This window comes from Stegostoma tigrinum, chromosome 2 (assembly GCF_030684315.1).
Source record: "Stegostoma tigrinum isolate sSteTig4 chromosome 2, sSteTig4.hap1, whole genome shotgun sequence".
NCBI lineage: Eukaryota > Metazoa > Chordata > Chondrichthyes > Orectolobiformes > Stegostomatidae > Stegostoma > Stegostoma tigrinum.
The window spans coordinates 85,828,173-85,851,890 of NC_081355.1; the positions used below are offsets into that span (position 1 = coordinate 85,828,173).

At 47.8% G+C, this 23,718-nt stretch overlaps 1 protein-coding gene across 3 annotated transcripts in view; it reads left to right on the forward strand.

Moving 5' to 3' along the window:
- calcr (calcitonin receptor) overlaps positions 1-23,718 on the forward strand; it is a 288,663-nt gene that overhangs the window by 163,546 nt on the left and 101,399 nt on the right. For all 3 annotated transcript variants that reach the window (XM_059655195.1, XM_048523649.2, XM_048523658.2), the window contains one exon: positions 12,584-12,696. In XM_059655195.1, coding sequence (XP_059511178.1) covers positions 12,584-12,696 — 113 coding nt within the window. The remainder of the gene's footprint in view (positions 1-12,583; positions 12,697-23,718) is intronic.

Genomic DNA, 23,718 nt, shown 5'->3' on the forward strand with positions numbered 1-23,718 from the left:
TACCAGAAGAACTGTTTGTCCAAAAGAGAACAAATTGCAATTAAATAGCAACAGGGCAGTAAAAGAAAGGTGGGCTCACTTAGGACCATTCTTGTGAAGGCAGAAGCCATGATTAAGGTGCTAAATTAAACTTTGCATGTGTCTTTGCTGGAGAAGATGATTCTGCCAATACAGCCATATAAGAGCGAGAAACAATATTTGATCAGATGCCAATTATTTTAGTGTGTGTATGGGTCTAACTCTAAATAGTCTCCAAATCACTGCCTCTTGAGTCCATGGGACCTTCTGTATTTCTGTAAGAGCTCATTATTTATGACTTTAGTACATATACATACAATCTCTCAAGACTGCAGTTCTGTGTATATAAGAATAATATCATGAAATTATTATACATCATCATCATTACACCTTCTGCTGATCTCTCATTACTCGATATCCCTATTTCAAGATTTTAACTTCCTTATGAATAAGTTCTTCCTACACTCCCCCTCCACCACCAAGTCTCATAATTCACAGGGTTAGCCTTCATGGTGCATTTACCAATCTCCTTGATCAGGTTTAGTCTCATTCTGAGACTTGCGATGCTGTGCTCTCTTCCCTTCCTTCATTGCAGAGGTCTCTTACTCTTCTTCGTTCGAGAAATAGTTCCATTGTTCTGTTGGTTTCTTACACAATAATACCAATACGTTACTATTTCACCTCATTACCGTTCGGTTGATTTCAATCCAACGTGGTCTCAGTTGTTGTGTATTTCTATGGCTATTCTTTCTCTGCATTTTATTGATTTCACATCTAAGCTTGTGGTAAAATGTATTTATTCACATTTCCAATCTGTTTGCTGTTTTTTTTATGCCTGTTCACTTCTGATGTCTAAGTTTTGACCTCTTCCATGAAGCCTGAATTTACTTTCTCTGCTTCACTTATTGCTATCCACGACAAAGCATCAGTTGTCATTTCATGTTCATCCAGCATATATTCAGTAGATGAGTCATACCTCACCAACTTCATTCTGAAACATTGAACCCTGGGCAGTATCCTAGTTAGCATTTTTATTCTGAAGAGAAAGCAATGGTTTAAAGTTTGTTCTTCTCTTAAATTGGAAGGTCAGTACCTAACCTAATTGTTTTTCCATGCGTATATTGTTGTTAAATTGATTGATCCAAAAGTATGGTACAGTGGTGTACACTCTCCATTTTTCTTCACGTAAGAGTCCTGCCCCCAAACCTTAAGCACACCCCACCACCACCACCACCCCGCCCCATCACCCATGCCCACCCCAATCTTTTTGAAGATCTGTTGGCTTTTACTATGGATGGTAGATGCAGATCACGGTGTTCTGATAAGATCAGGAGTTACTTGATTTTGTTAAATGCTTCTTCTGGCTTGATAATTACAAAACTATTGTTCATCCTAGCATAATAGCTATCTGAAAGACTTCACTTTAAGTTTTGCTAAATAATTTTGACTTGGATTTCCCTCTCAAGTAATTATTGAAGATCCATAATGTTCTTTAATCGTAAAAAAAATTGTTTTCATTTTGTTTTATTCTGCCAGAGGGCAGTTAACAGTCACATATAGGTCAGACCAGGTGAGGATGGCAGTTTTCTTCCCTAAAGGACATTAGTAAATCAGATGGGTTTTTCTAACAACCAGCAGTGCATTCATGTCATCTTTAGATTCCTAATTCCAGATATTTAGTGAATTCAAATTCCACCATTTGCAATGTCAGGATTTGAACCCAGGGCCTCAGAATGTTACCAGGGTCTCTGGGTTAACAGTCCAGCAATAATACTAGAGATAATGGGAACTGCAGATGCTGGAGATTCCAAGATAATAAAATGTGAGGCTGGATGAACACAGCAGGCCAAGCAGCATCTCAGGAGCACAAAAGCTGACGTTTCGGGCCTAGACCCTTCATCAGAGAGGGGGATGGGGGGAGGGAACTGGAATAAATAGGGAGAGAGGGGGAGGCGGACCGAAGATGGAGAGTAAAGAAGATAGGTGGAGAGGGTGTAGGTGGGGAGGTAGGGAGGGGATAGGTCAGTCCAGGGAAGACGGACAGGTCAAGGAGGTGGGATGAGGTTAGTAGGTAGCTGGGGGTGCGGCTTGGGGTGGGAGGAAGGGATGGGTGAGAGGAAGAACCGGTTAGGGAGGCAGAGACAGGTTGGACTGGTTTTGGGATGCAGTGGGTGGGGGGGAAGAGCTGGGCTGGTTGTGTGGTGCAGTGGGGGGAGGGGATGAACTGGGCTGGTTGAGGGATGCAGTGGGGGAAGGGGAGATTTTGAAACTGGTGAAGTCCACATTGATACCATATGGCTGCAGGGTTCCCAGGCGGAATATGAGTTGCTGTTCCTGCAACCTTCGGGTGGCATCATTGTGGCAGTGCAGGAGGCCCATGATGGACATGTCATCAAGAGAATGGGAGGGGGAGTGGAAATGGTTTGCGACTGGGAGGTGCAGTTGTTTGTTGCGAACTGAGCGGAGGTGTTCTGCAAAGCGGTCCCCAAGCCTCCGCTTGGTTTCCCCAATGTAGAGAAAGCCGCACCGGGTACAGTGGATGCAGTATACCACATTGGCAGATGTGCAGGTGAACCTCTGCTTAATGTGGAATGTCATCTTGGGGCCTGGGATGGGGGTGAGGGAGGAGGTGTGGGGACAAGTGTAGCATTTCCTGCGGTTGCAGGGGAAGGTGCCGGGTGTGGTGGGGTTGGAGGGCAGTGTGGAGCGAACAAGGGAGTCACGGAGAGAGTGGTCTCTCCGGAAAGCAGACAGGGGTGGGGATGGAAAAATGTCTTGGGTGGTGGGGTCGGATTGTAAATGGCGGAAGTGTCGGAGGATAATGCGTTGTATCCGGAGGTTGGTAGGGTGGTGTGTGAGAACGAGGGGGATCCTCTTGGGGCGGTTGTGGCGGGGGCGGGGTGTGAGGGATGTGTCGCGGGAAATGCGGGAGACGCGGTCAAGGGCGTTCTCAATCACCGTGGGGGGGAAGTTGCGGTCCTTAAAGAACTTGGACATCTGGGATGTGCGGGAGTGGAATGTCTTATCGTGGGAGCAGATGCGGCGGAGGCGGAGGAATTGGGAATAGGGGATGGAATTTTTGCAGGAGGGTGGGTGGGAGGAGGTGTATTCTAGGTAGCTGTGGGAGTCGGTGGGCTTGTAATGGACATCAGTTACAAGCTGGTTGCCTGAGATGGAGACTGAGAGGTCCAGGAAGGTGAGGGATGTGCTGGAGATGGCCCAGGTGAACTGAAGGTTGGGGTGGAAGGTGTTGGTGAAGTGGATGAACTGTTCGAGCTCCTCTGGGGAGCAAGCGGCGGCGCCGATACAGTCATCAATGTACCGGAGGAAGAGGTGGGGTTTGGGGCCTGTGTAGGTGCGGAAGATGGACTGTTCCACGTAACCTACAAAGAGGCAGGCATAGCTGGGGCCCATGCGGGTGCCCATGGCCACCCCCTTAGTCTGTAGGAAGTGGGAGGAGTCAAAAGAGAAGTTGTTGAGTGTGAGGACGAGTTCCGCTAGGCGGATGAGAGTGTCGGTGGAGGGGGCCTGGTCGGGCCTGCGGGACAGGAAGAAGCGGAGGGCCTTGAGGCCATCTCCATGCGGAATGCAGGTGTACAGGGACTGGACGTCCATGGTGAATATGAGGTGTTGGGGGCCAGGGAATTGGAAGTCCTGGAGGAGGTGGAGGGCGTGGGTGGTGTCACGGACATAGGTGGGGAGTTCCTGGACCAAAGGGGAGAAAATTGAGTCCAGATAGGTGGAGATGAGTTCGGTGGGGCAGGAGCAGGCTGAGACGATGGGTCGACCAGGGCAGGCAGGTTTGTGGATTTTGGGAAGGAGATAGAAACGGGCCGTGCGGGGTTGGGGAACAATGAGGTTGGAGGCTGTGGGTGGGAGGTCCCCTGAGGTGATGAGGTCATGAATGGTGTTGGAGATGATGGTTTGGTGCTCGGGTGTGGGGTCATGATCGAGGAGGCGGTAGGAGGTGGTGTCGGAGAGTTGGCGTCTGGCCTCGGCGATGTAGAGGTCAGTACGCCATACTACCACTGCGCCACCCTTGTCTGCGGGTTTGATGGTGAGGTTGGGGTTGGAGCGGAGGGAGCGGAGGGCTGCCCGTTCTGCGGGGGAGAGGTTGGAGTGGGTGAGAGGGGTGGAGAGGTTGAGGCGGTTAATGTCTCGACGGCAGTTGGAGATGAAGAGGTCGAGGGAGGGTAGGAGGCCTGGGGGTGGTGTCCAGGAGGAGGACTTGTGTTGGAAGCGGGTGAAGGGGTCAGTGGAAGGAGGGTTGGGTTCCCGGTTTAAGAAGTAGGCATGCAGGCGAAGACGGCGGAAAAACTGCTCTATGTCCGACCGTGACTGGTATTCGTTGATGTGTGGTTGTAGGGGGACAAAGGTGAGCCCCTTGCTCAGGACTGACCGTTCGTCCTCAGTCAGTGGGAGGTCTGGGGGGATGGTGAAGATTCGGCAGGGCTCAGGGTGGCTGTCTCCCCTGGGGTTACAGGCTGTGGAGGTTGTGGGCGGAGCGATGATGTCGTCGGCCGTGGGCGGGGTTCCGTCGGCCGTGGGCGGGGTTCCGTCGGCGTCGACCGTGGGCGGGGTTCCGTCGGCGGTGGGAGGATCGGGGTGGGCGGCAGCAGCTGAGGTGAGGGTGGTGTGTGGGCTGTAGTACCTGGACGTGGAGGTGGTGACTGCAGCAGCGGTTCCGGAAGTTCTGTGGCCGGCGGAGGCCGATGTGACGTCACCTCCGCTCAGTTCGCAACAAACAACTGCACCTCCCAGTCGCAAACCATTTCCACTCCCCCTCCCATTCTCTTGATGACATGTCCATCATGGGCCTCCTGCACTGCCACAATGATGCCACCCGAAGGTTGCAGGAACAGCAACTCATATTCCGCCTGGGAACCCTGCAGCCATATGGTATCAATGTGGACTTCACCAGTTTCAAAATCTCCCCTTCCCCCACTGCATCCCTCAACCAGCCCAGTTCATCCCCTCCCCCCACTGCACCACACAACCAGCCCAGCTCTTCCCCCCCACCCACTGCATCCCAAAACCAGTCCAACCTGTCTCTGCCTCCCTAACCGGTTCTTCCTCTCACCCATCCCTTCCTCCCACCCCAAGCTGCACCCCCAGCTACCTACTAACCTCATCCCACCTCCTTGACCTGTCCGTCTTCCCTGGACTGACCTATCCCCTCCCTACCTCCCCACGTACACCCTCTCCACCTATCTTCTTTACTCTCCATCTTCGGTCCGCCTCCCCCTCTCTCCCTATTTATTCCAGTTCCCTCCCCCCATCCCCCTCTCTGATGAAGGGTCTAGGCCCGAAACGTCAGCTTTTGTGTTCCTGAGATGCTGCTTGGCCTGCTGTGTTCATCCAGCCTCACATTTTATTATCTTGGAATCTCCAGCATCTGCAGTTCCCATTATCTCTGATACTATTTTAACCTCACTGCGAAGCCTCTTCCAGGGATGCCTAACCTGAAGAAGTTACCCTCCTCCCTCCGGACCAACCTCAGGGAATCTCTCTCCCATTGCAACTCTCTTGTAATCTCTTCGGCCTTGAAACTGCTCGACCATGTCCTGAAGCAAACCAGGTACCACAGCCACATCACCTTTCTCAGCACCTGCCTACGGAACCAGATCATCCCCAAGGGACTACAGTCCACATTTCAGCCTTCCCAATTTGGCCCCAACCGTGACCACCTCTACACCCAGAATATTCAGACCCTTCAGAAGCGGTTCTCCCTGCGAGTCCTGAAACAGACACTCGCAGCCATGCGCCGGCACCTCCAGGCACTGCAATCCAGCCTGCCCCAGCTCAGAGCCTCCCTCTCCCAGACCTGCAAAGGACCCCTGCTGTTTTTTATCCTCCGCAGGATCCACAGACTGAACACCCAGTTCCACTCAGCTTTACTGGACACCAAAAATCGTAAGTACAACCAACTCACTGGCCCCTGCCACCCACAAGAGGATTCCTGCGCCTCCCAAATCCCGACTCTGTCCCTGCCCCTCCCCCACCATGCACCCGCCGCCATTGACCATGAGGACACGGCCGGAATCCCACCGATGACGTCACATCGGCCTCCGCCGGCCACAGAACTTCCGGAACCGCTGCTGCAGTCACCACCTCCACGTCCAGGTACTACAGCCCACACACCACCCTCACCTCAGCTGCTGCCGCCCACCCCGATCCTCCCACCGCCGACGGAACCCCGCCCACGGTCGACGCCGTCGGAACCCCGCCCACGGTCGACGCCGTCGGAACCCCGCCCACGGTCGACGCCGTCGGAACCCCGCCCACGGTCGACGCCGTCGGAACCCCGCCCACGGTCGACGCCGACGGAACCCCGCCCACGGCCGACGGAACCCCGCCCACGGCCGACGGAACCCCGCCCACGGCCGACGACATCATCGCTCCGCCCACAACCTCCACAGCCTGTAACCCCAGAGGAGACAGCCACCCTGAGCCCTGCCGAATCTTCACCATCCCCCCAGACCTCCCACTGACTGAGGACGAACGGTCAGTCCTGAGCAAGGGGCTCACCTTTGTCCCCCTACAACCACACATCAACGAATACCAGTCACGGTCGGACACAGAGCAGTTTTTCCGCCGTCTTCGCCTGCATGCCTACTTCTTCAACCGGGAACCCAACCCTCCTTCCACTGACCCCTTCACCCGCTTCCAACACAAGTCCTCCTCCTGGACACCACCCCCAGGCCTCCTACCCTCCCTCGACCTCTTCATCTCCAACTGCCGTCGAGACATTAACCGCCTCAACCTCTCCACCCCTCTCACCCACTCCAACCTCTCCCCCGCAGAACGGGCAGCCCTCCGCTCCCTCCGCTCCAACCCCAACCTCACCATCAAACCCGCAGACAAGGGTGGCGCAGTGGTAGTATGGCGTACTGACCTCTACATCGCCGAGGCCAGACGCCAACTCTCCGACACCACCTCCTACCGCCTCCTCGATCATGACCCCACACCCGAGCACCAAACCATCATCTCCAACACCATTCATGACCTCATCACCTCAGGGGACCTCCCACCCACAGCCTCCAACCTCATTGTTCCCCAACCCCGCACGGCCCGTTTCTATCTCCTTCCCAAAATCCACAAACCTGCCTGCCCTGGTCGACCCATCGTCTCAGCCTGCTCCTGCCCCTCCGAACTCATCTCCACCTATCTGGACTCCATTTTCTCCCCTTTGGTCCAGGAACTCCCCACCTATGTCCGTGACACCACCCACGCCCTCCACCTCCTCCAGGACTTCCAATTCCCTGGCCCCCAACACCTCATATTCACCATGGACGTCCAGTCCCTGTACACCTGCATTCCGCATGGAGATGGCCTCAAGGCCCTCCGCTTCTTCCTGTCCCGCAGGCCCGACCAGGCCCCCTCCACCGACACTCTCATCCGCCTAGCGGAACTCGTCCTCACACTCAACAACTTCTCTTTTGACTCCTCCCACTTCCTACAGACTAAGGGGGTGGCCATGGGCACCCGCATGGGCCCCAGCTATGCCTGCCTCTTTGTAGGTTACGTGGAACAGTCTATCTTCCGCACCTACACAGGCCCCAAACCCCACCTCTTCCTCCGGTACATTGATGACTGTATCGGCGCCGCCGCTTGCTCCCCAGAGGAGCTCGAACAGTTCATCCACTTCACCAACACCTTCCACCCCAACCTTCAGTTCACCTGGGCCATCTCCAGCACATCCCTCACCTTCCTGGACCTCTCAGTCTCCATCTCAGGCAACCAGCTTGTAACTGATGTCCATTACAAGCCCACCGACTCCCACAGCTACCTAGAATACACCTCCTCCCACCCACCCTCCTGCAAAAATTCCATCCCCTATTCCCAATTCCTCCGCCTCCGCCGCATCTGCTCCCACGATAAGACATTTCACTCCCGCACATCCCAGATGTCCAAGTTCTTTAAGGACCGCAACTTCCCCCCCACGGTGATTGAGAACGCCCTTGACCGCGTCTCCCGCATTTCCCGCGACACATCCCTCACACCCCGCCCCCGCCACAACCGCCCCAAGAGGATCCCCCTCGTTCTCACACACCACCCTACCAACCTCCGGATACAACGCATTATCCTCCGGCACTTCCGCCATTTACAATCCGACCCCACCACCCAAGACATTTTTCCATCCCCACCCCTGTCTGCTTTCCGGAGAGACCACTCTCTCCGTGACTCCCTTGTTCGCTCCACACTGCCCTCCAACCCCACCACACCCGGCACCTTCCCCTGCAACCGCAGGAAATGCTACACTTGTCCCCACACCTCCTCCCTCACCCCCATCCCAGGCCCCAAGATGACATTCCACATTAAGCAGAGGTTCACCTGCACATCTGCCAATGTGGTATACTGCATCCACTGTACCCGGTGCGGCTTTCTCTACATTGGGGAAACCAAGCGGAGGCTTGGGGACCGCTTTGCAGAACACCTCCGCTCAGTTCGCAACAAACAACTGCACCTCCCAGTCGCAAACCATTTCCACTCCCCCTCCCATTCTCTTGATGACATGTCCATCATGGGCCTCCTGCACTGCCACAATGATGCCACCCGAAGGTTGCAGGAACAGCAACTCATATTCCGCCTGGGAACCCTGCAGCCATATGGTATCAATGTGGACTTCACCAGTTTCAAAATCTCCCCTTCCCCCACTGCATCCCTCAACCAGCCCAGTTCATCCCCTCCCCCCACTGCACCACACAACCAGCCCAGCTCTTCCCCCCCACCCACTGCATCCCAAAACCAGTCCAACCTGTCTCTGCCTCCCTAACCGGTTCTTCCTCTCACCCATCCCTTCCTCCCACCCCAAGCCGCACCCCCAGCTACCTACTAACCTCATCCCACCTCCTTGACCTGTCCGTCTTCCCTGGACTGACCTATCCCCTCCCTACCTCCCCACCTACACCCTCTCCACCTATCTTCTTTACTCTCCATCTTCGGTCCGCCTCCCCCTCTCTCCCTATTTATTCCAGTTCCCTCCCCCCATCCCCCTCTCTGATGAAGGGTCTAGGCCCGAAACGTCAGCTTTTGTGCTCCTGAGATGCTGCTTGGCCTGCTGTGTTCATCCAGCCTCACATTTTATTATCCAGCAATAATACTGCCAGGCCATCACCTCCCTGTTTTACTGTGGTTTCAATGACTGGGTTATGTGCATGAGAAATTTTAATCTTCATTGTGCAAACTCACCATTCTTTCAAAGTGACACTTACATTCTGAAATATTTTGATGAGTGATGACTGTTCTAACTCTTTGGTCATATTCTTCTTTTGTACCTTGATATATCAGTATGTTAGCAATGTGACATATTAGCCCTGCATTATCTTCCAATGTGTTTAACAATGTTCTTTGAAACATTTCTGGTGCAGATGCTATTCAAAACAGTAGCCTGTTAAAGCAATATCACCTGGAAAGTGTGTAATAAAGCTTTCCTCCTGCAGCATCATTGAGGGCTGCTGCAACTTAATATTTTGAAGCCAATTAAATTGTTCTGATAACATTGAGATGTAGCTCCACTTTCAACTTTCTGATCCCTAATATCCCCTTTCACTTTCAGTTTGACACAGCTAAAATCATTGATGTCTTCCACAATTTTTTTACCTAATTTTGATTTTACAGATTTGTCCTGTTTCTTCATTTTAATGCATTGCAATGGTGCATTCTTTTAAAAATATCTATCACACTGTGCAACGGTTATGGCACTGCACTCCCCATTCTGACCAGGGAATCTGCTTGTATGTTTCATTTCACTTCTCTGACACTTTGTTGTGACACTTGCAATACTTTTCTCCATTTTGGCTGGCTATGCATTTTACATGCCTCCTATATATGGTTCACCATAATTAACATTTTACATACCATTTTACTTCCCCTTGAGCAAAACCTTATTCTGCCTCTGAAGTTTAGCTTGTCTCGCAATGATTAGTGTTTTCTCCAGCATCAAATCCTCCCTGGTTTGATAGGACCGTCTAAAACTCACACCATAATTAGGTTGTGAATTAATTCTGGCTTTACCCCACTTGTATGTGAAATTTTCTGTTGGATTGGGAAGATTAATGAACAAATCCATGCTATCCTGAGGACTCTGTTTTCTCTGATTACATTTTACATGCTTCAGTATTAAATTTGCCTTCATGCTGAAGTGCATACTAAATGCTCTCAACACTTTTTCATATGGCTCTGAATTTTCATTATTGCCCCCTGTAGTGATTGGAATAAGGTCAGCCAGGAGGACCTCATAGAATATGAGTTGCTTGCTTGGTCCAGTTTATCTGGTCCAATCAGGGAGTCCTAGCTGACAGATATAAACACGAGTGTCGGAAGTTCGCAATGTAGGAACCAGCCCCAATGCTAGCTGGGTCCGTGACACATACTATGCATATGTAAATAAAGGGTGACCTGATGATAGGATACCGGTCTTTGCAGAGCTATTTCACCCTCTATGGTAACTACATCATTTATGATTGTCCCCAAAGCATATGGTAATGTAGTGACCCACATTTTAGCCTCTTTTCGTTGAAGCCTGTAGTTGTTCTGTATCTTCTAAATCCCCCAAACCTCCATTCCTGATCCAGGGCTGGTAGTCAATGGCCTGGAATAGCTCTGAGAGTGATAAATTAGTCTCCATGACTTGCCTGAGCTCTGGGCCTGCTCCTTTAACTATGGCTGCGTTTGTTCTGCTATTTGGCTGTTTCTTGTCCTTCACCTGCACCTGCAATGCCTCTCCCTGATATCCTGCTGAGTCTTGAAAAAAGACTCTTTTTGCTTCATGACCACTTAATTGTTGACTTCAATCACTGGTTTTGATATCTTTTGGAATGCTTTCATGTTTTATTATATCCAATGACCTTACTCGAATTAGTGTGCCAGGCACTGCTTCTTGAGTCCATAGTACTTTCTGCAAGAAACTCGTACTTAAGAATCTGTATCTAGTACCTTTGTAGCTAAGATGGTTCCCTTAGTTGGCAACTTGTAAACTTTTCACTGTCCTCATTGGATAATGCTAATTCTAAGGATTCTCAGAGTTCTTTCTTTATGGTTGAAGCAGATATACTAAATATTTCAAAACTCAAATGCAGTTTCTGCTCCTTTCCAGTTCTTTCTGCATCTAATCAAATGATACTGACACTCTATGACACCATCATATTTCAACATCACCATTTCAGATTCTTATATATTGTTACATCTTATTACTCTGCAACATCAATAAGAAGTAAGAAACTAAAATTTTGGTACTTTGCAAAAAGAAAGTCACCTATGTTACCGAGGGGAGGAAGAGTAGAATTTTTGATTGCACTGGCCACAATTTTCTAATTCTCCTTAGCAATGAAGAGAAAGGTAATAGTGGTTCTTTTGGAGGCAATGGATGCCTTTACATCACAAAGGTTGCATTTCTATTTAGGTAGAGAGCAGAGTGGTAAAGCGTCAATAATACACCAACCAGTCTAACATCAGCGATAGGAACACCATTGAGGACAATAATCTGGATCAAAATTAATTGACATATGATAAAGTGGCAGCTCATAAATGAAGCACATGGTAAATTTATTCAATGTAAAATGGATTTGACAAAATTGTTTGTATTCTTTAATGAAGTAATAATAATGATTATTGAGAGTAGTGGAGAAAATGTTGTGCAAATTGAATACCAAAATATGTTTGAAATGTACCATGTAATATGACTATTCGCAAAATTAAAGACCAATGGATTAAATGTACAAGAGCAGCTTGGATATAAAAATTCTTGAATGCAGAGAAAGCAGGGAGTAGTGGTGAGCAGTTGCTCCTCAATCTGGAGGTAAATGTTCATTGGTACTGAGCAGGAGTCAGTACGAATATTTCTGCACTTCTAGGTGTAAGGCCCACAACACCACCAGCAGAGACACTACAAGCGAAATGTTCACTGCCATAGTTCCCTCAGACCAAAGCCTGAAATAAGCATGAATCTCCTAAATGTCTCTTTGTTGGTCTATTTGCAGGGATCAAATTAAGCTAGAAATAGTTGTTTTCCCCCAATTTATTTATAATAGGATCTGAAAATTGCACAGTTTGATTGATGCATCAAACGGTGAAAAGAAGACCCCTAAGTTTTCAGTGGAAGTGACAATGACAGTAAGCTACCAATAGTGGCAATTAGAAATATTTGTAAGAGAAAGAATATGAAATCATGTAAATTTATCAAGATGAGATTGTGTTTAGTCATGGTCAACCTCCAAATACTGTTCAGCCGAGCAAAGTTTGCAAAGTGCCAAATTTTGCAGAGCTGAAAAAAAATTCCCTTTCATACTAAAGTTTTGTTTGATTAAAATTAAGGTTCTGTTCCAAGTTGTAGAGCCGCCAATCATTGCAAATATTATCTCATCCGCTTAATTCAAAGTTGTGTCATTTAACTTCTCTAATAACTCAAGTTTCATCTCCAACTTCCTATAATATTTACATCACTAAATTCAAATAATCGGACAGTTCTGTTTTGTTTACAGTTTGGAATATCAGGAGTAGATTGCATTCTCTAGATTGTCTTAGTTCTTTTTGTTTGTAAAATGGTTTCTCCCTTTTCTTTCAGAGAAAGCAACAAAGTACTGCGATGAAACTGGGAACTGGTTCAAACATCCAGAAACCAATCGAACTTGGTCCAACTATACATTTTGTAACAAGTTCACGGATTATAAAATAAAGGTAGGTTCCTTTTACGTATAGCAAAATCCTCACCACTGTCAGCATGCTAAATTGCCAGATTCTAATATTGCCAACAAAGTATCTATTGTGGTCATAGACTACACGTTCGTCTGGGAAGCCATGGGTAAATTTTCTGCCACCAATTCATCGAACTGGCGTTAGGTTAAGTTGCTGCTACCAAGTGGAGGAGAATGTTCACCTCAAGATAGTAGCAGAAGATGAGCCCAGTCTTGATAAACAAAATAGGTTTGTAATGCAACCAGCTATTAAATATAAAGTAATAAATAGGTTTATTACTTTATATTTAATAGTTGGTTGCATTACATCTGAAATAGATGAGAGTCCTTTATAAGACCTCAGGTCATACTTAAGGGTTAGAACACATTATTACTACTGAGATATTCTGGTACACAACTTAGAAACAATTGGTTTGCTCTTCCTAGAAACAGATTTTTTTTAATATCCTGATACATGGAACTTATATTATATTATGATTCAGTTAAATTTTCAGACATTAACTGCCTTATGTAGGATCACCATCATCACCAGCTCCCCACCAGCCCACCAAAGTGCTTTTTTCTTCATTCAATGTTTCAAAAAGGTAAAGGAGATTTATCACTACTCCCTGGCTATCAAGTTTCTGACTTCATAATAGCAGTCAATCTGGATCTTCGACTAAAGTCTAAGGTCAACACATTCAATCAAAATGTGGTCCATTATCAGATATAACTACATCTCGGATTGCAAGAGTGGTGATTATTTAACGGAGGATGTCGATGACTGTATCCATGTTGGTGGAGTGGACTTTCTTTACTTTGATTCATCAAAAAAACTAGTCCATCACTCACAGATAAGGGCATCCTTTAAACACCCACAGGCCAGTCCCTGTCTTATTCAATATTTTAGTGGGAAAGGTAGTGGAAATCAATAGAGTTTCCTGCTTTCAGGACTATATATGGTGCAAGTTTGACAATCATTTCTGTGAGATCTTCTATCTCTTTACTGATTCTGTCCACCATCCTGGAGCTCAAGCTCTAGATCTACATTTGGTAATGCCTGCTTGCGCTTGATTTACTTTGATGAGGATTTTGTTTCTTAATTCAAGAAAGTTAAATTGTCAACAAATAGTGAAATAAAAACAGAAATTGCTGGAAAAGCTCAGCAGATTTGGCAGCATCTGTACACAGAAATCAGAGTTAACTCTTCAGGTTAAGTGATCCTTCCTCAGAACAATAGTGCAATGTTGTTTACGTTCAAAATGAACATTCATCATTAAGCCACCAGGTTTGTTTGTTGATAATCCGTCTGTACCGTATTGACATGCAGCCAAACATTTGGGATCGGTTCTTCTCTGACCTTAAGTATTGTTTGTGTTGCTGGCCCGAACATTTTTGAACGTTGCTTAAATTGAGTTTATCAACAAGATCTTTATCAGCTGGTGTAAGTTTGTCAGCAGCCTGTATGGGGAGGGTGTCATCCAATATTTATAACTACATTTGCACATATTTGTTCTCATGTGCAAATCACGTGTGACGAAGGCAAAATTATTGCTTCCAAGGTGGCATTTGTTTGGTCAAATCTTTTTTTAACTCACAGTGAGACCAGCAGCTTATCATTAGTCTCTTTAAGAACCATGAGACCCAGTATGCAATTAGAAAATTTCTTACAGGCTGTCATAACTGAGGGCCTATTTTTTAACAACTGCATATTTGGATGCATAATATATTGATTTTCTGCAGTATGCCAGCTGCTCTTGGAAGAGAACTAGTCCAATATGTGTGGCCGAGGCATCCACAGGATAACAGTCAAAAATGATGGATCATATTGGGCCAAGACATGTACATAAGCTAACATGTCTTTGACCTCATGATGTGTGCCCCAACACGATTCTTGAGCCTTTTTGGGTCAGTGTCTCAAGTGTTTTGATTTAGTTCCCAAGTGAGGTACATTTTTTATTCAATGGTTCAGTATTTTTCCAGAAAGCTTTGTAAGTTATGGACTGATTTTGGAGTAGGAAACTTTTCTTACCGTCTTTGATGATGTGGCTTTAAACCAGATTTGTCAGTGTTATGTCCCAAAAATAGAATAAAATCCTTGGAAAACTCACATTTCTCATTGATCGCACGAGACCAGGTTTTATTCCAACAGGTTTATTTGAACATGCAAGCTTTTGAAGCTCAGCTCCCAGTTCCTTCCTCAGGTGTAGTGTGAGAGAGAGGGTATAAGGCACAGGATTTATAAGCAGAAAGGTAACAACCCTAAAACTGGCTGCCTCTTGTTGAATCTTTAATCAGTTAGGAAGGGGACTACCGATTAAAATACAAAATCCAGATTCCTCTCAAATCATTGTCCCAAGATAACTAAAGCTTTTATCAATGTATACAAGAGGTCACATCTCAGGTCCGACAATGCATTCTAGGTGTGAGACCTTCCTTAGAATCTGTATATGTTTTAAACTGGAGTCAAGTTTTTTTTGGGCAAAAAGAAATGTATCTGCAACTACACAAGGAGAGGTGATGGCCGAGGGGTATTATCTATGGACTATCAATCCAGAGACCGAGGTAACATTCTGGGGATAATAAAATGTGAGGCTGGATGAACACAGCAGGCCAAGCAGCATCTCAGGAGCACAAAAGCTGAGTTTCGGGCCTAGACCCTTCATCAGAGAGGGGGATGGGGGGAGGGAACTGGAATAAATAGGGAGAGAGGGGGAGGCGGACCGAAGATGGAGAGTAAAGAAGATAGGTGGAGAGAGTGTAGGTGGGGAGGTAGGGAGGGGATAGGTCAGTCCAGGGAAGACGGACAGGTCAAGGAGGTGAGATGAGGTTAGTAGGTAGCTGGGGGTGCGGCTTGGGGTGGGAGGAAGGGATGGGTGAGAGGAAGAGCCGGTTAGGGAGGCAGAGACAGGTTGGACTGGTTTTGGGATGCAGTGGGTGGGGGGGATGAGCTGGGCTGGTTGTGTGGTGCAGTGGGGGGAGGAGACGAACTGGGCTGGTTTAGGGATGCAGTAGGGGAAGGGGAGATTTTGAAACTGGTGAAGTCCACATTGATACCATATGGCTGCAGGGTTCCCAGGCGGAATATGAGTTGCTGTTCCTGCAACCTTCGGGTGGCATCATTGTGGCAGTGCAGGAGGCCCATGATGGATATGTCATCAAGAGAATGGGAGGGGGAGTGGAAATGGTTTGCGACTGGGAGGTGCAGTTGTTTGTTGCGAACTGAGCGGAGGTGTTCTGCAAAGCGGTCCCCAAGCCTCCGCTTGGTTTCCCCAATGTAGAGGAAGCCGCACCGGGTACAGTGGATGCAGTATACCACATTGGCAGATGTGCAGGTGAGCCTCTGCTTGATGTGGAATGTCATCTTGGGGCCTGGGATGGGGGTGAGGGAGGAGGTGTGGGGACAAGTGTAGCATTTCCTGCGGTTGCAGGGGAAGGTGCCGGGTGTGGTGGGGTTGGAGGGCAGTGTGGAGCGAACAAGGGAGTCACGGAGAGAGTGGTCTTTCCGGAAAGCAGACAGGGGAGGGGATTGAAAAATGCCTTGGGTGGTGGGGTCGGATTGTAAATGGCGGAAGTGTCGGAGGATAATGCGTTGTATCCGGAGGTTGGTAGGGTGGTGTGTGAGAACGAGGGGGATCCTCTTGGGGCGGTTGTGGCGGGGGCAGGGTGTGAGGGATGTGTCGCGGGAAATGCGGGAGACGCGGTCAAGGGCGTTCTCGATCACTGTGGGGGGAAAGTTGCGGTCCTTAAAGAACTTGGACATCTGGGATGTGCGGGAGTGGAATGTCTTATCATGGGAGCAGATGCGGCGGAGGCGGAGGAATTGGGAATAGGGGATGGAATTTTTGCAGGAGGGTGGGTGGGAGGAGATGTATTCTAGATAGCTGTGGGAGTCGGTGGGCTTGAAATGGACATCAGTTACAAGCTGGTTGCCTGAGATGGAGACTGAGAGGTCCAGGAAGGTGAGGGATGTGCTGGAGATGGCCCAGGTGAACTGAAAGTTGGGGTGGAAGGTGTTGGTGAAGTGGATGAACTGTTCGAGCTCCTCTGGGGAGCAAGAGGCGGCGCCGATACAGTCATCAATGTACCGGAGGAAGAGGTGGGGTTTGGGGCCTGTGTAGGTGCGGAAGAGGGACTGTTCCACGTAACCTACAAAGAGGCAGGCATAGCTGGGGCCCATGCGGGTGCCCATGGCCACCCGCTTAGTCTGTAGGAAGTGGGAGGAGTCAAAAGAGAAGTTGTTGAGTGTGAGGACGAGTTCAGCTAGGCGGATGAGAGTGTCGGTGGAGGGGGCCTGGTCGGGCCTGCGGGACAGGAAGAAGCGGAGGGCCTTGAGGCCATCTCCATGCGGAATGCAGGTGTACAGGGACTGGACGTCCATGGTGAATATGAGGTGTTGGGGGCCAGGGAATTGGAAGTCCTGGAGGAGGTGGAGGGCGTGGGTGGTGCCACGGACGTAGGTGGGGAGTTCCTGGACCAAAGGGGAGAAAATGGAGTCCAGATAGGTGGAGATGAGTTCGGTGGGGCAGGAGCAGGCTGAGACGATGGGTCGACCAGGGCAGGCAGGTTTGTGGATTTTGGGAAGGAGATAGAAACGGGCGGTGCGGGGTTGGGGAACAATGAGGTTGGAGGCTGTGGGTGGGAGGTCCTCTGAGGTGATGAGGTCGTGAATGGTGTTGGAGATGATGGTTTGGTGCTCGGGTGTGGGGTCATAATCGAGGAGGCGGTAGGAGGTGGTGTCGGAGAGTTGGCGTCTGGCCTCGGCGATGTAGAGGTCAGTGCGCCATACTACCACTGCGCCACCCTTGGTCGGAGAGTTGGCGTCTGGCCTCGGCGATGTAGAGGTCAGTGCGCCATACTACCACTGCGCCACCCTTGGTCGGAGAGTTGGCGTCTGGCCTCGGCGATGTAGAGGTCAGTGCGCCATAATACCACTGCGCCACCCTTGGTCGGAGAGTTGGCGTCTGGCCTCGGCGATGTAGAGGTCAGTGCGCCATACAGCTTTTGTGCTCCTGAGATGCTGCTTGGCCTGCTGTGTTCTTCCAGCCTCACATTTTATTATCTTGGAATCTCCAGCATCTGCAGTTCCCATTATCTCTGATACTGTTTTAACCTCACTGCGAAGCCTCTTCCAGGGATGCCTAACCTGAAGAAGTTACCCTCCTCCCTCCGGACCAACCTCAGGGAATCTCTCTCCCATTGCTCCATCTTCGGTCCGCCTCCCCCTCTCTCCCTATTTATTCCAGTTCCCTCCCCCCATCCCCCTCTCTGATGAAGGGTCTAGGCCCGAAACGTCAGCTTTTGTGCTCCTGAGATGCTGCTTGGCCTGCTGTGTTCATCCAGCCTCACATTTTATTATCTTGGAATCTCCAGCATCTGCAGTTCCCATTATCTCTGATAACATTCTGGGGACCCAGGTTTGAATCCCACCCTGGCATAAGGGACAATTTGAATTTTAAAAAAAATCCAGAATTAAAATCTAACAATGACCATGAATCCATTACCAATTGTCAGGAAATACCCATCTGGTTCACTAATGTCCATTAGGGAAGGAAACCGCCAACCTTACCTGGTCTCGCCTGCATGTGACTCCAGACACACAGCAATGTGTAGTTGATTTTTAACTGCCCTCTGGGCAATTTGGGATGGGCAATAAATACTGCCTAGCCAGCGACGCCCATATCCTGTGAATGCATCCAAAAAACCAAACATTTTGGATGAAATAATTTGTGTGTCTGTGTGTGTGCCTGTGTGTCTGTGTGTCTGTGTGTGTGTGTGTGTGTGAGTGTGTTTTGTGAGAGAGAGTGTGTGAGGGAGTGCAACTATGTAAGAGGCAATGTATGTGAGGGAGTGTATGTGTGTGAGAGTGTGTGAGACACAGATTCAGCAAGATGGAGCCAGATTTAGGGTTGTTACCTTTCTCCTTGGAAATTCTGTGTCCTATACCCTCTCTCTCACTACACCTGAGGAAGGATCCGAGCCCTGAAAGGTAGTGTTTTTAAATAAACCTGTTGGGCTATAACCTGATGTCATGTGATTTTTGACCTTGTCCACTCCAGTCCAACACTGGTATTTCCACATCATTTCTCATTGAGATTGAGCCTTGCTACCTGCAATCATTTGAATAACCCTATTTGGAAAAAATACATTGGAGGATTTCTAGAATTGGTGTGATTTCAAAAGGCAATCTGTAGAAACAAAATCTTCCAGATGGGATTATGAATGCATCGAACAATTTGGACTTTTACTTTGAACAGATCTGCCAGAAACTACCAGTACAGTCAAGTTTAGTGCTTTTAGAGTGTTTGGACATTCTTCTATCTGCACTAGCCATGGGGGAGTTTTTCTAGACACTGTCTTACTGAAGCATATGAAATTAACACATATTCTGACAGAACCATTAGGTTTTGATGTAGTAACCATGCCAAAACTCCCTTCTGTTGGGTTAGTCACTGTGACATCACACCCGATTAGATATCTCCTATTATTGATAGGTTACTTGTCCCGTTAAAAGATGAGGAATTGTTTTAGGTTTCGCTTCTTTTCTTAATATGGTATTATAAGCTGTGCTGTGTTTACCTATGCCTGTCAATAGTTTTAGGTAATTCTTTCTTGCAGCTACTCTTCTGTCTGTGAATTCCTGTACTTGATGGAGGAGATTCAGAATGAAACATGTTTTCTTGCTCAACAATGAGCTCTGCAGATTCTGGATGACCTATGCCTTTCCTGTATAGCAATAACCTCTATGCCTCAAAGATACACTTGACATTCCTTTAAATTTCTGGCTTGGAAGATATTATTAAGCTGGAGGAGGTTCAGAAGAGATTTACCAGGATGTTGTTGAGTATGGAAGGTTTGAGTTATAAAGAAAGGCTGGATGGGCTTGGGCTTTATTCACAACAGCACAAGAGACCGAGAGGTGATCTTATAGAAGTTTAAATAATCATACATATAGATAGGCTGAATGGTAGGTGTCCTTCTCTCGGTTGGGAGATTTCAAGACTGGACACATTTTTAAGGTTAGAGGAGAGAGATTTATAAAAGACATGAAGGCCAATTTTACACTGACATTGATTCACATGTGGAATGAACTTCCTGAGGAAGTGGTGGATGTAGGTACAATTACAACATTTAAAATATATTTGGATAAGTACATGAAAATGAACAGATGGGGGTTTAGGGACTAGGGGCAGACAGCTGGGACATATTTAGTTTGGGGTTATGTTCGGCATGGACTTGTTGGACCGAAGGGCGTGTTTCCATGCTGCATAACTCTGTGACTATGACCTGCTCGGTATGACATTAAATCAGGAGACTGTAATTTTGTTCCCTTCAAACAAAAGCTTTTGTTCAGACAATACAGTAACACTGACTCTGGGGTCAACTTTGAAATGAGTTGGATGATGGTTAATTTCTGTGATCTGTATCATACCTGGTTCAGATGAGACGCCCTCATTAAAAAAATGTGATCATTTCTTCCAAGAGTGACATATCCTATCATGATACGTGTTCCAATTGAGGTATGCCTTAGTATTCTAGGTTTCTTCCACAGATCATTTAAGCTCTTTTTTTTTGCCACAGATAATGCATGCTTGCAAAAAGGTTGTTTTGGAATTGTAGACATTTCCTGGAAATGTTCCACTTTCTTATGTGAGTTACACTGGTGTCAAAATGCTCAACATCTGGCTGAATCACCCATTTACAGGTAAAACATGTAGATCAGTAAGGTTTATGGTATCCAATTCATTATGGTCCAGGGCAAGTTTTCTTATTGCAATCTTCTCCATTCACTTCATTGATTGTGTAACAGAAATTTGGGCAAATTTCTTGGGGAGTTGTGTGGCAAATAGGTTGGAAATACTCGCCGTGGCAAGGGCATTCTGGTTTACACAACCATCATGCCATACTTTAATCCCAGCTGCATACCACTTCAGATGCTGCAAAACAGGATTGGACCCTCTCAGCTTGACACTGGAAAGGTTGCATAAAAATGGAGAGTGAGCTCCTGATTCCATGGTCAGAGATTTGGAGTGCTGGTGGATGGAGTGGTGCAGAGGAAGGGAGCCTTTTCCCTGCTGATTGCCAAAGGAATCACAGACGCACCCATATGGACAGAACCATAGCATGAGTTAGTGCTGTGTCCCAAGTGGAAAGGGATAGTAAAAAGAAGGCCACTGACCTCTTGTGCTGTGCATGGGTAAGTGCCACCATCTCTGTTACAACACCCTCACAGAGCCACCAATGATCACTGTTAGGAACTTCCAGTGCATATATCTCTGGCATGATATTGAAAGACCAGCTGCACACTGTGCTGCTGAACCACTGTCATTGAGGTCATAGTGCAGAACAACAAATTAGACCCCCACTTTCCAGACAGGAACCTGGAGCTGTAGATAGATGGTATGGGTGGAGGAAGGCTGCCCTTTTTCCTGCAAGCTGCCAAGAAGGCCTTGCCACCAGCTATGGTCAGCCTCTATATAGCAGCCTGGGTCAGTGCTGTGTCCTGCATTTGAAATAACGCCCAGCAGTGCAGGTGGAAAATCAACGATCATCTGCACTCTACTAAGATACTTGACACTGTCATCTTCCTGTTACCTTACAGTCACGCATCCACAACGTTCAATTTCTGTTACTGATGCATTTCTTGCCAAAGCTGGTAAATTTTAACTCTCAGCATTGCATGCATCATTTCCATCCAAAGACACTCACCTACATCATTCTCCCAAACTATTAACCTTGCCTGCCCTCTGTGCTTCCTATTCACAACAGTGGGGATACCTCACCATCTCACCAACTCATGTGTGACCACAAACTGCTCTTCTATCCACTCCCATCAGGCTCAATCCTTGCTTTTATCACTTTGCAGGATAGGCAAGGTGAGAGGTCCAAGACTGTCAAAGGAATGATAGACAGCAGGCTCCTTATTCGTGAAGTAGAGAACATTCTGGATTTGGCCAAAGAAAGGCAGCGCAACTCATGCAGCAACAGGGAGTCATAATTGGGTCATCAAACCAGTGAGCTTCATCATGGGGCACTGGTCTGTTGTCCCATTACCACCAGTGTTAAATCATTCTTTCACAGCTAATTCGCTCTCTTCCCTTATGCAGGCATTAACATTTTCCAGTGAACCTCCCTGGAACAGGGCAATACCAAGATGCTCAGCTCCATCTTTGAGGAGGAAGCCAGCGAACTCTCAGAAAATGCAATGGCAAGGCACCCTCCCCCAGCTCAGAAACTTTCACTTCAGTACGAAATCACAAGATTATACTCAGGAGCACAGCAAATCACTGACACATCTCCAACACTATTCAGGAAGAAATGCTCCAGGTCTCTGATACTCAGAGAAACATAAAAGAATAGGCACAGATCAGCAACTGGTAGAAGATGTGCCCCTCCACTCAAGCATAAATGGCTTGGTCAAACTTCAGCATTAGGTACAGAAGTATCAGACCATTGCTGAGCTGGAACAAAGTATGAGGGAGTTGTTTTCAATCATTTTTGGGATGTGGGGTATTTCTGATAAGGCCAGCTTTCATTTCCAATCTCTAATTGCCCAGAGGGCAAGCCAAGGAGAGTGAGTCTGAATTTGGGCAGGAGATTCTCAGTTGGCCTTGGCACTGTAAGCCCAAAGGCACCAGGGAACAACAACCCAATGTCATAGTCAATCTGGCCAACCATACAGTGAGATCCCTCCAACCCAACTATCGATATTGGGCCTGCAGGAAGAAAAAACATACTGTGGATACGTAGGAGGCACAAACAAAACATCATTATAAACCATTTTATCACTTCTGTTAATAAGTGTTCACTTCCAGTGTTACAATATCCATGTTTTATCATTTCTGCTGTCAAATCCAGTTGGGTTACACCCACGTGAGCAATGATCCTTTTCAGACACCCCAAGGATAAAAGAAGTTGTAATTGCTAAGCTTTGCTCAATTCTCACAGGCATCTGATTCCTTGACTGTAAAGTATCTCAGATATCAGGCATCCGTGAACTGTGACACTGAGGTCTGCAACTATGCATTACACCTTAATGTGGGCAACATTGAGGCTAAAAGCAATATGCTGAGATTGTTCTGAATGAGAATATGGGGTCAGTGCTGATTGCCCTCATCTCTGTCAGGAAAGATTTATTGTACATATCAGCTTTACAAAGGAGTGCTATGCCATTCCAAACTCAGAGATGTACAAAGAGCAGCTCATGTATCCATCATCCTTCAAAGCACACTGATCTGCCAAGAAAAGCTACATAAAATGCTGTCTGTCACAGGTTCTGCAGTGTCCTTAGGCATTGAAAACATTGAAAGATTACTGATGCCAGAAGCGTCAGAGGAGATTCCTCAGGCTTCCTCTCAATCTTTTAGCTGTCACAAAGGACTTCAGCACACAACACTTTGACTTGATAAAAAAGCAAACTATTGCAAACGCTGGAGATCTGAAATAAGAACTGAAAATGCCAGTGCTCCAAAGAAGAGTCATATTGGATTCAACATTTTGACTGTGTTTCACTCCACAGATGCTATCAGAACTGCTGAATTTCTCCAGTACTTTCTGCCTTTACTCAGGTGTCATTTTTTGACAGATGCCTTAAGAGGTCCCTAACATGAGGTGTTAGTATAATGTCACAGTTCTGGGACATAACCAAAGTTAATGTCCACACTGCCCTCCAACCCCACCACACCCGGCACCTTCCCCTGCAACCACAGGAAATGCTACACTTGCCCCCACACCTCCTCCCTCACCCCTATCCCAGGCCCCAAGATGACTTTCCACATTAAGCAGAGGTTCACCTGCACCTCTGCCAATGTGGTATACTGCATCCACTGTACCCGGTGTGGCTTCCTCTACAGTGGGGAAACCAAGCGGAGGCTTGGGGACTGCTTTGCAGAACACCTCCGCTCAGTTCGCAACAAACAACTGCACCTCCCAGTCGCAAACCATTTCCACTCCCCCTCCCATTCTTTAGATGACATATCCATCATGGGCCTCCTGAAGTGCCACAATGATGCCACCCGAAGGTTGC